The sequence below is a fragment of the Centruroides vittatus genome, unplaced genomic scaffold (genome assembly GCF_030686945.1).
Source record: "Centruroides vittatus isolate TY-2023 unplaced genomic scaffold, ASM3068694v2 contig_364, whole genome shotgun sequence".
Lineage (NCBI taxonomy): Eukaryota > Metazoa > Arthropoda > Arachnida > Scorpiones > Buthidae > Centruroides > Centruroides vittatus.
The window spans coordinates 434,736-451,326 of NW_027122188.1; the positions used below are offsets into that span (position 1 = coordinate 434,736).

General features: G+C 28.7%; 1 protein-coding gene across 2 annotated transcripts; it reads right to left on the reverse strand.

Moving 5' to 3' along the window:
- Positions 1-777: 777 nt before the first annotated feature.
- Positions 778-15,257, reverse strand: LOC136975069 (protein rhomboid-like). Of its 2 annotated transcripts, none has more exons than XM_067270064.1 (7): positions 12,755-13,115; positions 12,470-12,664; positions 9,442-9,584; positions 9,170-9,282; positions 8,592-8,692; positions 6,476-6,530; positions 778-1,591 (listed from the first exon to the last, which is right to left on the reverse strand). In XM_067270064.1, the coding sequence occupies exons 2-7, from the start codon at positions 12,662-12,664 to the stop codon at positions 1,359-1,361; spliced, it is 840 nt and encodes a 279-aa protein (XP_067126165.1). In that variant the 5' UTR covers positions 12,755-13,115; the 3' UTR covers positions 778-1,358. The 2 variants fall into 2 exon arrangements, with proteins under 2 accessions (XP_067126165.1, XP_067126164.1); XM_067270063.1 differs by lacking the exon at positions 12,755-13,115 and adding an exon at positions 15,062-15,257 and having other exon boundaries at positions 779-1,591.
- Between the last annotated feature and the right edge of the window lie 1,334 nt (positions 15,258-16,591).

Below are 16,591 nucleotides of genomic sequence, written 5' to 3' on the forward strand. Positions count from 1 at the left end.
TATATTTTTTCTATAAACTAACACTGTTCACTCATAACAATTTAGACAATGTTTATACATACAGGTATATGTTTTATCATCAAAATGTACATTAAAGGAAACCACCTATTTTTTAAAAAGAAAGTGAATAAATGCACTCTTTTGAAACTGTCAAAACCTCATACTGTAAGTAACTTAGTTACACTTCTTAGGTTAGAGAGTTGAGTTGTAGTTTTAAGTTGTCAAATTGTATTTGTATTTAGGTCAAGAAGAAAATATTTTTATACTAGATTATTATTTTTTCGAATTTTTTTTAATTCAAAAAACTTAAGAATATCAATTTATAAAAACAATACAAATTGTCTTTGTAAATCTACAGTACCATAATGATACTAAAGGTTTTTATTTTTTAAAATTCTAAACCAAAATTAATCTTCAAATTATAGATTTTTAACAACTTAATAACTTTTAACAAAGTTATAAATTATTATAACTTTTAGATTAATAAATTTAACACTTAACTAATTTAAAAGTTACTTTCATAAATTAATGAATTCATTTTACAGATTGATTTTTGTATTATGTTTTTGAAGTGAATTGAATGTAATAAAAATACTTGAAACATTTTACTTTCTTGATAATTATGGTATAAAAGAGCTTTTTCTATAAATTTTCAGAATATTCTTAGTATAAATGTAATCTTTGAAAATATATACAGACAAATGAAATTATTTTCAAATTATAAAGAAAGTGAATCATTATAGAACAAAATTATTCATATTTGTTTATCAATAATTAATTTATTGTATACAAATTACATAATTTAAAAACCATATTGTTTATGTATGTACAAAATGTCAGGACATTTATTTCTATAAATTTTTCACAAAAAAATACCTCTTAGAGGTGTACACATCAATTTATATTCTCCTAGAGACAACATGTAAAAAATAAAGTTACAAAAAAAAAGGTCATTTACTCATCTTTCTCCACCACCAATTCAAATCTGTTAAATGTATAAAATACAAGTATTCAAATTTGGTAATATCACGTGTATTGCAAAAACAAAATGGTGACTTAGTTAGAGAGCACTTATACTGGCAATATACATTAGACAATATACAATATGCCATGTAATGACCTGAGATTAACAGTGCAATAGGTTCACATTTGTGATCCTGGACTACATATAAACACCTGAGTACAAATACAGGTATCATGACCTGACTTTTATCTAAATTTTTCAATAAATAAATCTAAGCTACATATATATAATTTGCTTTGTACACTGCAAATGTGCTTGCATTGTTCATAAAAAATTCACACCACACAAACTGTACAATGGAAATATTTCAATATCTCAATACTGATGATAATCATTAGTAATTGAAAATATTGAAAAGTATAGCAAAAAGAGTGCATGCTGCATAGACACCTAATGCTGCCCACCATAATAATTGTTCATAAAACTTCTGATCAAAGTTTTTCAACACTAACAATCCAATTGTCAATCCAGCAAATGCACCAGTAAGATGAGCCACATACGAAACTGGAGTGCCTTCTTGATTGCCAGCATACCGATCATAAATAGCAACACCAACATCAGCACTAGCTGTAAAATAACAATAAATAAAATAAGAACTTTGAAAAATGAAACAAAAAATTATTCATTTGTAAAACTGAAATCATGCATATACAGTACATTTATTAATATTATTATTATACAACTATACAAAACTATTAGTATGGTTTTAACTATTAATACATTAAAGATATTCTTTGTTGTTATAGAAACAGAAAAGAAACTATGTTCTAAATTATATTAGCAAATAAATTATATTATTAACAACTAAAAGATCTTAATAACAATATACCAAATACTATTCTTAATTTATAAATAAATAAATTGTTAGAAATTTACCAAATAACAAAATTAAAAATAGAACAAAATGTATAAAATTATTTATAAATTATGGTAGTTTAAAATACTTCTAACAAAATTCTTTTTTACATTGGATTTTTATAGTGCTTTCACAGAAAGAAGTAATCTAACTAAACATATATACATTATTAATGATGTCATATCTTTGAACAACTATTTATTTACACATTTAACATAGAAAAATGAATATATTTAAAAATTAATTTGACAATTAAAAGTAAAATACTATATGTATATTTTGTTACAAACAGATTAAGTGATGCCACTGACATTGACAGACATTTTTGAGTAACATTAAAAATTTTGAAATAAAATTTACCTTACAAAAGATTTCAATAGAAAACTAATTGAAATAAGAACTGATTTGAAGATTTATTACATTTTTTGTGGTGTATAATTAGTTTTAAAAGATTTTAAAAAGTTATTTCTACAAAAATGTATGTAATTTCATAATTATCATGATATGAAAATAGAATGTGATCAGCTATTTGGCACTGCAGTTATAACTGAAAATTCTTGTGAGAGTTTTAACAGATTTGTGACTTCAATTAATTTAATTTTCAAACTTTATTCCAAAAATTTTAATTTTCTCAGAAATAATTAACCCTATAGTAATATGTTAACATCAAAAATATCTGTAATAGCAAAATGTATTTAAAAAAAAGACAATATTTCAATTATAAATGTAAATGTAAAGTTTCATTAAACCTGTCATGTTTTGCTACATCACAGCTAGAATAAATACTTTTGCCATATATTCCTAGTATTTTTATATATTCAAAAATGGTTTCACATAATTTTAAATTATCAATATTAAAATAGTGGCATTTGTAACAAAATATTAATTCAAATAAGTATTTTTATATTTGTTAATAATATCAAAATCCTATCAATAAATATGATTTATTATTTCACATCTAAACTTTATTAAAACTGAGCCTATTGAAGATATAGTATGATGTTTTTATATCAAATCTTCAGCAAATAAAAATATGAAATACAATTATGTAAGTTCTTTCTAATATTTATTTATGAGTAAAAATAATTACTATTCAATAATTACATCTTTTGGATTTTGGAATAGTTCAAATTATAAATCTTCGAAGCATAATTTATATATTAAAATTTTTAAACTCTATATTTCATTTATGTTTTGTCATCAAGTATCAACTACTGTTTTTACTAATCATTTCTCTCTCTGTTCCATCCATGCATTGTCTTTGTTGACGTTAAACAGGCTATCTAATTATATTAACTATAACATCATAAACATCTTTAAAATCCAATAAAATATTTAATTTAACAACAAGAAATACATACACTGATAAACATTTTCAATCCTAATTGGATCTTCTTCAGGTTTGTTCTGATTAGAATCAAAAACATTTGTCAGTGTATATATATCTCATTGTTCGATTAAACGTTGTACTGGATTTTAAAGGTATTTATGGTATTATAGTGATTACAGATATCCATTTTAAGAAGTTACTACAATTATATTAAGCTGTATTTTAACTATATTACACTGCAAAACACCGGGATGTGTAAATGGTTTCTCGTATTTCCTTTAACTGTTTGCTCTATCCCATCAGTAATTCAGTCTCACACCTGAAGAAGAACTTCCAGCAGTTTGAAAACGTTTGTGGTGATTTGCATACTTTGTTTTTTTTATATCACACCGGTTATAGATTCTTAGAGTGCAGTACTGTATTTTAACATTAACTCATTTCACTTCCAGTTACATTACTTAATTCAACATTATCTCTTCTTAATCTTACTTCTGCTTTACAATCTTAACATTTTTCACTACAGAAGTTTAATATATTTAAATGTATTGACTATGTGATGTTTTTCTCTTAATCTCTTCATTGTTTGCTATCTTATCTTCTGTTTTTCATGTTAGATATTCCTTATTTAATCACTATTCTTCAGATTCCCTGTATCTTTACTCTCTTCTTAGTATTAGTCTCTTCAAATAACACATAATTTTTCTTTCTATTAATCTATTCACAGAAGCCAAGTCACATTTTGTCAATACTGTAAAAGATTACATTGTCAAAATTGTACCAAGTACAATTTTGTCAATATAATCTTCACTTAGTGTGTCTATCTTTCTTGAACTCACTCATTACTATATTATTATTCAAATCTTATACACAAATAAGAATGACTATTTATGTAAATAACTCTCATTTATTTACATAAAATGAAGTAATTATCAGAATAATTAAAAAGTACTATAAGATTTTCTTTTTTCTCTATAAATAAAGACTTTTCATATACAGTAAAATCCGTGTAAAGTGGAATAGCATGTTAATGAATACTTTTTCTAGTTTAGCAGGTTTCCATTTTGAACAGGTTTGTTTAACTTAGAATATTGCTCTGTTCTGAAGAATTTTTTCTGTTTAGGCAGGTTTCCATTTTGGACAGTTTTAGATTATTTTTTGGTTTTTTTCACTTTTTAATAAAATTTGAATCTTTTTATGAGCTTAACATGTATATTTTGATTAATACTTAATATAATTTTAAGTTAATTCTTATCTTTTAAAATGACAAAATTAATTGTTGGTGAAAATATAATTTAGAATTATTATGATATGATTAATTATTATTAGTAATTTATTGATAAAAAGTAAAATTTCTGTTGTAAAGTTAGGTAAATTAATTAATTAAATTTACATTGTTAAAATTTAATTTAACTCTAGAGAAATCTGTTTAAAATATTTTTTGAAAATTCTTTACTTTCTAACCAAAAGCTAAATAACAATCAGCAGCAATAATAATGCTGAAAACTTTAACATTTAACAATTATTACTATAGCACATCTAATTCAAGAGAAATAAGAGTAATATAACTTTACTTTTTTCTTTCCTTTGTAAGTCAAAGAAAAGAAAAAATATATAAAGTAATAGAAAAATGAAATATATAGGCCTACCATATTCAATTGAACATTATTAATATATTTGTAATCATTTAACGATTATATTTGCTAAATATTAGATTTGTCTTAAACATGCCAAATATTTAAACCTCTACTAAAAAATTTTACTATCATTAAATTTAATTATACACTTTGACAATTCATATTATTTTCATATAATCATTCAAGGTTTCTATAATGTAACCATTTAAATTCTTCAATCAAAATTTATTCCATACTAACTTGTAGCTTATTTACATAATAAAATTCCTATATATAAATATGCAAATACAATTCAGAAGAATTATAACACCTAATTTATGGGTAATATTATTTAAATTTAAAATATATTTTCTTTTTACATAATCAAATATGAAAAAATAAGTGTCTTAGGCACTATCTCATTCTGTTTATTTTATCCACTAAGGAATGAAATTTTGACTAAAATAAGCTGAATGAAATAATTTTTAATTTTTTAATTTATAATAAATTCATTGAAATTTTTACTCATTATAAAACCATAAATCAGTCTGATTCAAGATGTCACTAACTTTCAAATATTTATAAATGTTTTTGAGGAAAAATATCTGATCTTCATTCTTACAGCTCTTTATGTAAAGGAATAACATAAATTTAACTCACTTAAAACTCATATGGATTAGATTAATAGAAAATTAGGGAGAAAAAGAACACAGCTGAGGAGGAGAGGCTCTGGATTTTTAAGGAAGGTCTACACAAGTGAGTAGTTAATGTCAAAATTGCAGAAATACTTTCTTATGCATACAAATGATATCTGACATAAGAATACATGAGGACAATAAGCACAGAGTGCACAGTAGGTGTACAAGGTTCATTCACTAAACTCATAATGCATCTTCTCCATTTTTTGGTTTTTGTCATAATGTATTTTTAAAGTTTAAACACTATGATGTAGACTGGTTTAATGGTTTTCAAACTATTGAAATTTTGTGGATATGTTCAAATTAGTATTTTGTTCTGCCTCTGAAGATGAGAGACTTAGCATGAAAATACAGAAACATTTTTGAAATTTTATTTGCTCCTAAAGAAAATGGTGTGGAGTTGCTTATTATAACAAATTTATTTGTAATATCTAATTAAATTATAAAATTGTTTACAACATTCAATCGAAATATAACTATTTAGATTGAATGTTGTAAACAATTTTATAGCTTCTTATATAAATAGATATTTTAACCATATTCAAAAATTTGTAGAAAAATTGTTCTATTTGTACCATTTTTAAATTTTTTATTTATATATTTTATCTTATTGTCAAATTTCATATTTACTGTTATTATTACATTACATTTTAAATGAGATAAAAAATTTTTTATTTTGGCATCCAAAATAGCAAGACCTATATTCAAAGAAGAAATTAAAAATTTTATTTTCACTTATATTCTTTAACAAGTTATTCCTTTATAGTCAGGAACTAAGTATGAAATTAGATTATTTTTGTCTAAATATTTTTAGCAACTAGTTTTCTGATTTGTATTTTAAATTTCACTTAAGTAATTTTATTAGATTTTTTTCATATTTGATTAGAAATAATATGTAGGAATAAAATTATTACATAAGTCTATATATAATTTTTCACATAAATATTTACTTACCAATAATTATAACTCCTATCACTCTTATTATTCCAAACTCCATTTGATTATAATTCTGAAAAAAATTAAACAAATATATTCTACAATTTGAAGAATTCATAAACAAATCCGTTTTCTTATAAATTTCATTAATGGAATTCATATATAGTTAGGTCTTAAAAGTAAACTCAAGATATGAATCATTTATGAGTTATAAAACTTGAAAAGATCAAAAAAAATACTAAATTCTTATCTATATATTTTTTAGTATGAAATTAGAAATTTATTTGGAAGATCTGCAAATATTTAATCTATGACATGACTTTATTCCAAATTTTGGCTCTATAAATATTTCTGAATAATTTTATATTTTATACTGTATAAATACAAAATATAAAAAATAACTGAAAATAATTACTTTTAAATTTTTTTCCTTTTTAAATTTGCAATTGTTACCTATACTTTATATAAAACAACTTAATAAATACCAAGTTAAAATATGTAATATGCATTATGCATTATTTCAAAGAATAATATTTTCATCCTCGAAATCAGCAGTTCTTAACCTTTTTAGTGATCAGCACCCACTTGAATCTGAAGCTCTTGCACCCCCTTAAAAAAATGTGTGTATATTATTTATTTAAGAAAAAACATTTATTGCATAAACAAATGCCGTGTTTATTTACAATATATATTACTATATAACATAAAAAGCAATATTTAAATTTTAATGGCTAGGTTGTTGTTGTTTATTCATAATAATTATTAAAACGAGGCTCTTTTTTTGAAAGAGCCACGCGTAAGTCATCAGATGCATTTAAGCGATTTCTGGCTTTTGTTTTGATGTGCAAAAGTGCTGAAAATCCCATTTCACAATGGTAGGTGGTGGCAAATAGTAAAAGTGTCTCTAGTGCTGCTTTTGCCAGTTGTGGATAAGCTTCTAATTGTTTACACCAGAACTGTTCTAAGTCTAGTTTTTCAAATTCCATTTCCATATGCGCATTAGCTTTTTTTTTTTTAAATTTTTGAAATTTCTCTCGCACCCCTGGAAATGCTCTCTCACACCCGAGGGTACACACACCCCAAATTAAGAACCACTGCTCTAAATTAATCAAAATATAGCCCTTATGTAACAATCATAATATCTATTTTATTAAATATTTTTGAAATTTATTCACTAACTTCTGAAAAAAGCTAAGAAGTTAAACAATAAAATACAAAGTTAAAAATAATTATTAGATTTTATTTTTTTATATTTATTTTTTAATACTTAACATAATTTAAAAATGGAAAGCTAACCATTTTTTCCATTTTTAAACTATATTAATTAGAATAATAATATATTTAAGACAATTTACTATTGTTTACATTGTACAGATTTTTTACACATCCAATTTGTACTAATAAACCATATCTTTATTTCTCTAGTACAAATGGAGCTATTTTTATACTATATTTTTGCTATTATTTACCATTAGATTTTTGTTCATTATATTATAACACAGAAAACTTTTGAATACATGTAAATTCATTACTGTTGTTGCAATCATTACTGATCCACAAAAATATAATTTGTTTTGATTTAGTTTTTGCTTTTTAGATGTTTCTTATTTATGTCCTAATCATTGTATTATGCTAACAAATAAACAAAAATTATTTATTACATTCTGTTGTTTGAATTTTTGTAGTTAATATTTTCTGAAGATGAGAATAATCTCCAAAATTATTACTCAAATAAAATTATGCTTCCAGTATGCTAGTTTCAGAAATAACAAATTCAATTCTAATTTTGATTAGTCACAGAAATCAGAAGTTGTGACTCATATTTATTTTTATTCTAAAAATTAATACACATAATCAGTAATGTAACTAGAACCAATATTAGAAGAGGGATTAAATTAGAACATGCAAACCTGCATTTATAAACATGTATATATAATATCTACACTTTTAGATATTATATACACATGTTTATAAATGCACTTGTTACATTCAAAGCTTTTTCCTGTACTTATTTGATTTTTCTTAATTTATTTACAAGGGTAAAGGGACCCGAGCACCCCGAGCCCCTCTCCGGTTACACTACGGCATATAATGGAATTGGTAAATTGATAAATTGTAATGTTGTAATACTAACCAATAATACATTTGCTAAATGAGCTGCTAAGAGAGCATAAACTCCACCAGATGCACCAACAAGAAAAACATCTGTATCAAAGACTGAGGTACCAAGTGAACCTAAAAAATATAATAATAATTATTTTATTTTTTAATTTTGTAGTCAGTCTTAATTTTTAAGTTAAAAACACATATTTTTAGCAAAATTAAACAACAAAAAAAAAACACATATTGCAAAATTTTTAAAAAATTTATAGTGGTAAAATTTGGTGATAAAATAAATTTATTTATTTTCATAACATTTGAAAAATATTTTAATAAAAACAAGTGTATATGTTATTTTGTTCTTATTAATTGAAAAGCCATTGCTCTTTAATTATTTTAAAATTTTTTAATGTAAAATGAATATTTACATAATCTCATTTAATTTTATATTGATTACAAGTTAATTATTTATATGGAAGGATTTAAATTTATATAATCATGCAAGTTTTTGACACTAGATGGCGCCAAAAAATTTTCAAATAAAGCCACTTAATAATTTAATATTTTTACATTTAAAATTAATTATTTTATACGTAAAATGCGTAAACTTACCTGCAACTACACCAGCCATATAAACCGTTCCTATTCTGATGGATCCGTGCACCATTTCTAGCGGTATTCCTACTAGTACTTGAACGAGTAAATTAAATAATAAATGAAGCCACCTATTTAAAAAAAACAAGATAAAAAGTATATTTAAAAAATTAAAATCAAAAATTTCCAATTAAAAGAAACGACTTTGAAACAAGTTTTGTTTTGTACTCTAACAGTATTCATTTTTTCCTTGACCTACTCTGAATATGACAAAGAAGCTTATTACTTACCCACTGTGGAGAACCATGTAGAAGACAAACCTCCAAATTTCAGTCCTTTTATCCGGACGATAAATAAAAAAACTATCGATCGGGACTGTGCTGGTCGTCGTAATCTCACCCATGGTTACTGAGTAATAAGTGAAGACACCTAACTGCAATGGGAGAGAAACGTGCTTCAGTAACATTTACACGCAATTAATATCAATAAGTAGTAATTATTTTACAGTTATATATGCATATAATATAGATGAAACTCTATACGAATTATAGTAATATTAAAAATTAGCATTTCATAATTGTTATTGGCCTTTCTGTAAGTACACAAACATATATAGCGACCTACTTAAAATAGTGTTTAATGACAAAAACTGCGGTACGGACATCATTATTCATTGAATATAATTCAGTTCTGACATCATTGTGCAAATAGCAATGACCGAATCCCGTTAATCTCGTTAGTGTAAAGAGATAAAGTTACTTCTTATCGTGTCCGGCACATTTCTGAAACTCACGTGAGGGCAAGTTTAGACGAGCGCGGATCATATGATCAATTTGCCTGTTTTGTCGTGCGGCCGCTACGTAAGCAATAAAACATCGACTACACTGGCTTTTAAAATGCAGATTCGAATGTTTTAAAAATTATTCATTGGTTATCTACATTATCTACACACGGGACAGAAGAATTCCTAACACAGACATTTTGGGCAGGGTAGTTAGTTTAAGCCACTACATTGTCCGTAATAAAATTTACATTTATGTAACTATATAATGGACGAATGTATAGGATTTTTAAGCTTGTATCCTGTCCATTTCGTGTCCAATTCGAGCGAACAAGCATTCTGTTGCTAGAATATACCTTAAACGTCACCCAGTCGTGGCTGAGGTAAATATAGACGAGGACGACGTTCTCTGAAAACAGCTGAATCTCTGGCTTGTTTTTGTGTTGCGTTCCGTCGTTGTACATCACAGAATGTTTGAATATAGTACGTCTCGATTTTTCGACCAATCGTTAATATCGACGATTAGAAAACGAGAAGTAAATAAATATATTTTTTAAGTCAATGTTTCGTCTCGAATTTTGTATTTAAAATAGAAAAAAAACTGGCAATTTCGATATCGATGTTAAACAAGCCGTGCACGGTTTGGTATAACGTTGCCGTCCATACAAAGGCAGCATCTTCTAAGGTAAAAGCACACGTTCAAGGTCAAAGAAACTATGAACGGGAGAGAATTTGGCAAGCATTCAAACGAAGATGGTTCTGTTTTTCGAAGCGTCATCCAGGCGTCTGTCAGATATCCCTATTGTCTCCCGTATCATTAGCGTGCGGTGTAGGGAGTTGGTCGTCTTAAATGTTACGGATGCCTTTAACGAAGAGGAAGAGGTCGCGCGGGTCGCCGGCGTTTGACCTATCACCTCTCCACCTGATGACGTCACTGTCTCCGAGCGTTTCGCCCCCATCAATTCGGTGCCAACACCGCCCAAGTTAAAAGATTCTGGCCTACACGTCTCGTGGCACCCAAACTGTCAATGATCTCCGCTCTTGTTTCGTGTAGCAAAGAGTAGATTGCTTGTTTTTTTTTAAGTAAGAATAATAAAATAAATTTCCTTAAAATTTTGCTTTATTTCAAAGAAATAAAACGTCATTTTTATGGTAGAGCAACGTTACGCTTAATGTTAAAAGAGATTGCCGCAGCAGAACAAGATCCTGTAAGAACATAGAAAAAAGCTGGCCTTTCTTTTTTCTGTGCATCGATGCCTGAATAACTCAAGGTGCGGCAAGCACAATCGTTCGTTTTCCGATTTTAGGTCATGTGTCTGTTTGCGTTTTCTTTTTTTAACATGTCGAATCCCTTTCGCTTTCATATCTTCTATATATCAAATTTCCGTCGCTTTATTACTTATATGTAGCATGTACACGCAAAAAATAAAAACGCATACATATATAATTCTTACATAGTGTATACTATGTTGTAATGTAAATGTGGCTGTTCGTATATGTATTTTGTGTGTACCATTTACAATTAACTGAAAATGTGTGCACGCATTTTCATTTTTTTTTTTGTAAATAGCATGTTCGTGATATTTATAGATGGGTACTTAAATGTTATAGTGACAACAGTAACTATAAATAAAGCCGTAAAAGTTGGATTCCAAAAATCGTAAATAAAATACATAGCCATCACCCATCCATTTACTATCACAAACGAATTCATTGTTGCATTCTACACGTACATGTCATTGTCAATCGTCCCAACGGGATGCGGATGTCCAAATCACACGACAGGTGGTCCACCCAAACATCTCTTTGGTCCATATCTCCTGTTTCCGACGGACGCCCAATCCCGATACATTTCGTTGGTCGCACACCTGGACCCACCCAAAGTGCTACATACCAACTCTTCCAGCTTGTATATTGCGAAATTGCAGGACGAAATACGTTACCTCATATTAATTGCATAATTTAATTAAGAATAAAGAACTATAATTTTTTTTATTTTTCATCGAACAACAGAACGTAGACCTATTTCTATCGATAGATCAAGTACTCGATTCGTCAACGTCTACGTACTGTTACATTAAGTACGTAGAATTTCTTGATAGATCGTAACGTGGCGTTTGTTCGTTAAAATCGATAGCACATTTTAATTTTATAATAGGTTTTCCTGCCGAATTCTAAAAATAAGTGATTAAATAACAGAAAAAAAAAATGGAACAAAATGTTCAATATTAATATTTAAAAATACTTATTACAATTCAATATCATTATTTGTCGCTTATTTGGAACCATTTGTAATTCTAATTTGAATAAATTCGAAATTTTTCGTCATCGCTTTATTTAGTTTTTGAAGTTAACAAATGTAATTATCATCTATTTTATTTTTAACACGCATAAATTATAAAACTGATTAATAATAAGTGACGGAAATTGAAAAACAATTAGCTTTTATAAATTCGAAAATACCGAAATTGACAATAAATAGGTTCATTGAATTAGGCTTAATTAGTGGGAATAGGTATAGAAGGCGGAATACTCACCTCGATCAGAGTTACGACGATGACAAATAGGGGAGGAGGAAAACATGTGTAACGGTCGGCGTAATATTCTCGATTTCGTTCGTCACTGAGGTAAGTGTGAGTTAATGCATAAACCATCCTTCCAAAAAAACTAGGCGATGTCGTCGTGACCAATTCCACATCTGGGAGCCTATATAAAGGCTGCAACGGCCTCATCTGTAATGTAGGAAAATAACACTCAGTATTCTGTTACAGAAGCGGCTATCTGCAACTTTACGCTTCCCGATCAGAACCAATGGGATGCACCTCGCGAGGAAGTAGCGATGATACTGCACAGGTGTCCTCCTAGCAAATGTCGGTTTAGGTGATATAGCCATTTCGTCTCTTTCGCTTAACCGTATTTTTTCATTGTTTTACTCTGTTTCCATGTTCGTTTCTATATGTAACTGCGATTTAAAAAAAATAATTAAAAAAAAACTTTATTGGATGATAGATTTTTAGCGTAGTTTACAAACTGGTTTGGTGATCGGGTTAATTGCCTTTAGTGTTCTCTCTCCCTTCCGACAATTTCCTTGGGGATAAACAATGTGTATCTGATACACATTTACTTTGCCGTCTGTAGCAAAGAGAGCATTGTAGGGGTTCGTTAGAAGTCGCTTCTGGTAATATGGGCTTAATATTGTCGAGATTAATTGTATGGCTAGAGAAAAAAATAAGAAATGTGAACTCGCTCGTAGTTAAACATGTTTTCGAAATTGCTTGCCAGATTTAATCGTAAGACCTAGAACCTGAAAAGTAAATCTTTATCTGGTTAACCTAAAATAATACGTAGGAAAATCTTTTTGTCTTCAAATTATTATATTTGGTAATATTTTTAAAATCTGTATTTGTTTAATTTTTTGCTATAGACGAGTTGTTACGATTACGCAAGACAATTATTTACTTGTCTTTTTAATGCTGTAAACTAAACGACCTTTATTCCTTTTTTTATTTATTTATTTTTGCTTAATGGTTTATGCAAATTATTTGTAAAAACTTAATCTCTTTACAGAAAGATGCGTCATTCCGAATGCTTTGCATATCTTATTGTAAAATAAAATTACTCATCATTTGGTTCAGTGATTTATCATTTCTAAAAAAAAATGAAGAAAAAGAAAAATCTTGTAATGTCACATTTGCAAATGTATTTTTCAAATAGACGGAGTCACTTTCCTTGGTTAAATTAAATATTAATTAGTGTATATTTGTGAAAATATGCAATGTTATTTACATTGAAATAATCGAATGTCGACGAGAATTATTCCAATCCTGTAGGTTGTGGCTCTCGTCTGCAAGATTGCCTTTATCCGACAATCAGACTTTTCCTTTTGGATAAATCAGCCAATACTCAATTATTCAATAACATCATCATTCTGATTTTTTATCTTGTTAAATACAGCATGATTTCTATGAGAACAAAGCAAAACTATATCTATTGTCGATAAGCAAAGAGGAACAGATGGGCCAGCCGTTCTGGACCCAAAGCAGATGGTAAGTGGAAAAGGGTTCTTTGCCTTAGGTGATGGCGGACAGGTCGTTTGCTAGCTCGTGCACCAGAAACTTTTACGACCGTATAAAACTGTTAATGCTGAGTAGATTTAAAGTGTAATTAAAATCATAATTAAGAATTGGTATAAAAAATATGATGCGTTTGATAGTTCTGCATAAAAAACACTACACGTAAAAGAACGGTGATCTATCCATAATCTAATTTATTGCACAGAAGTAGGACAAATAAAATATATAGTCATTTTAATCGATTCTTTAACACATTTAGGAGTAATTCATTCATTAATAGACTAAAATTTTTAGTGTAATAATTTTGATTTTTATACCGATATTAGGTATTTGTATAAAAATCAAAGCAGAAAATCATACAATTATGAAAATGTAATTAATAATATAAATAATAAAAGTCGTATGTCGATATCATCGTCGATTGAAATTAGAAAAATCTGCCTCTTATGTTTGGCGTGAAAAGAAAATGTTATGTCAAAGTAGTCATACTAAATTGGCAACTTCTTATCCCGGCTATTTTGTCGATCTGTCGTTTTTCTTGTTGCAAGCTCCATCACCTTCAAATGGAGACTCAAGAACGTTGAAGGGGGATGAATAGGGGTATCTAATAGCCACGTGGCCCCAATAAATAGTAGGGACGGTTGTATGGAGTGAAAAACTAGGGACCCGGCAAGTTAATAGGGGCCTAGGGGATAACACACAAAGAAGCAAGCTGCAACGAAAGTTAGCTTAACACCTGCCGAAAGGTAGGCAGCTGCTCCAGCTGGACCCCTAGGGAACGTGTCCACTGTTCCGAGATTTATAGATACTTTCTTTACAGGAAATCTACTAACGAACCTACAGATCGGTTAATTGGAATTTTTCAATCATAACGCATTTTAGTCTCCAGTCGAAACACTTTCCAAAATTATTACGATTAAGCGTACGGCACGTTTAAAATACGTTACGATTTGTTTAATCTAGTAATATTTCTTACGTACGGCGTTTAAAGAAAATAAATTGAGCAACTAATGAAGAAGAGATAAAATTAAATCGCACAAAACAAGCCGTACTCACCCATGTCACCCGGCCTAGCTCCACACAGCAGTTCCCATCGCCTTGCTTCATGCTGGGACTGGCAATGCGTCCTCGCTTCACGTAGTCATTCTGCCAACTGAACTGACGTACAAGCCGACTGAGCACGTGGTGGCCTGCGTCATTTCCTGTCTGGCACGTGGGTGGTCACCTCGACTAACGGAAGTCTCACCAGCTCCACCCTCTTCCTACACTACCTGACCTACTGTGTGTGGTCCAGAGGGTGCGGGGCATCACGGGAAGGTGAGAACAGACCGCGTAGTGTTAGGAAACCTTATTTTTATAAAGGTATACGTATTTCGGAGGTAGGATTTTAACAAGAACGATCACAAAATTTTTAAAATCCGATCGGGTGCGTTCGAATCTAACGGAAATTATTATTTACTCGATTTTGTTCCCAGTGTGAAAATAATTTATACTGTAAATATAAATTTCAAATGAACGACTACGATTAGCCTAAAATTTAGTTTGCATATTCCTGTTACGACCCGCACGAAACACGACTCGACGTCGTTTAGCCTTGTTTCTCCTCGGCAGAAATATCCATTAAAACATCTGTGCCTAATTCTACGTCGAATTATATAGCGTTATATCTACTATTACATCTCTCTTCAGTATTTAAGCTGCATCGTTTAATTTTACACAATAGCACTTTTGTTCCGCTGGCTAACTTTGTAGTTTTACCTACAGTTATAACATCAACAAATAGGCGTTTAGTCTTTTCCTGTTTTAAAATGCCAATAAATCCCCGTTAGATACATTACAAAACTTTTACATTTACAGTTTGAGCAGTTTAGTAAATTTCGGTAAATTTCCCCGGTTCCACCGTGCATACGTTTTGAGGTTTCAACAGATTATAATTATTATCAATTTTCTTAGCTTATTGTTCGTTTTATTTTTCGATTCTTTTTGGATTTATTCTAGTGGAAACCCATTATCGAGATTTAAATGCAAAATAATATTAAAAATTAAATCCCAGGAAAATGACAATGATAAGTTTGTAAAGTAAAATAGATGGGAGCTTATTGGCCGTTGTTAGAAGGAAATTTATTTGAAAAGAAAGAAGCATGAAATGCATGCCAATTAACAGGTTTATATAAAAAAAAACTAGACGGAATTATTTTCTCCACTTGAAAGAATTTCGTAAACAGCCAGCTGTGTATGTGCACTCTTCAGTACTGCACGTCGAATACCTAAGAATTGTATCTCGTGCATTATCATTTTTTGGCAAATCAATAATTATAACTATAAAATATACAATCAGTCACTCGCGTGACTAAGTTAACGATTATGGAAAAAATACCTTTGCAAGTGACGTAATTCTTTACGGAAGGAAGAATGCACAGACTTCGCCCTTGAACTGCTTTCCCCTATACTTTAACAGTTTTTTTTTTTTTTTTTTTTTTGTTTTCTTGCAGACGACACTTCCATTTGTTTTGTCATTTCTGTCATTAGATTATATTTAGACGTTGAATTAAAATCGAGCGTTACACGCAAGAAATACATAACCTT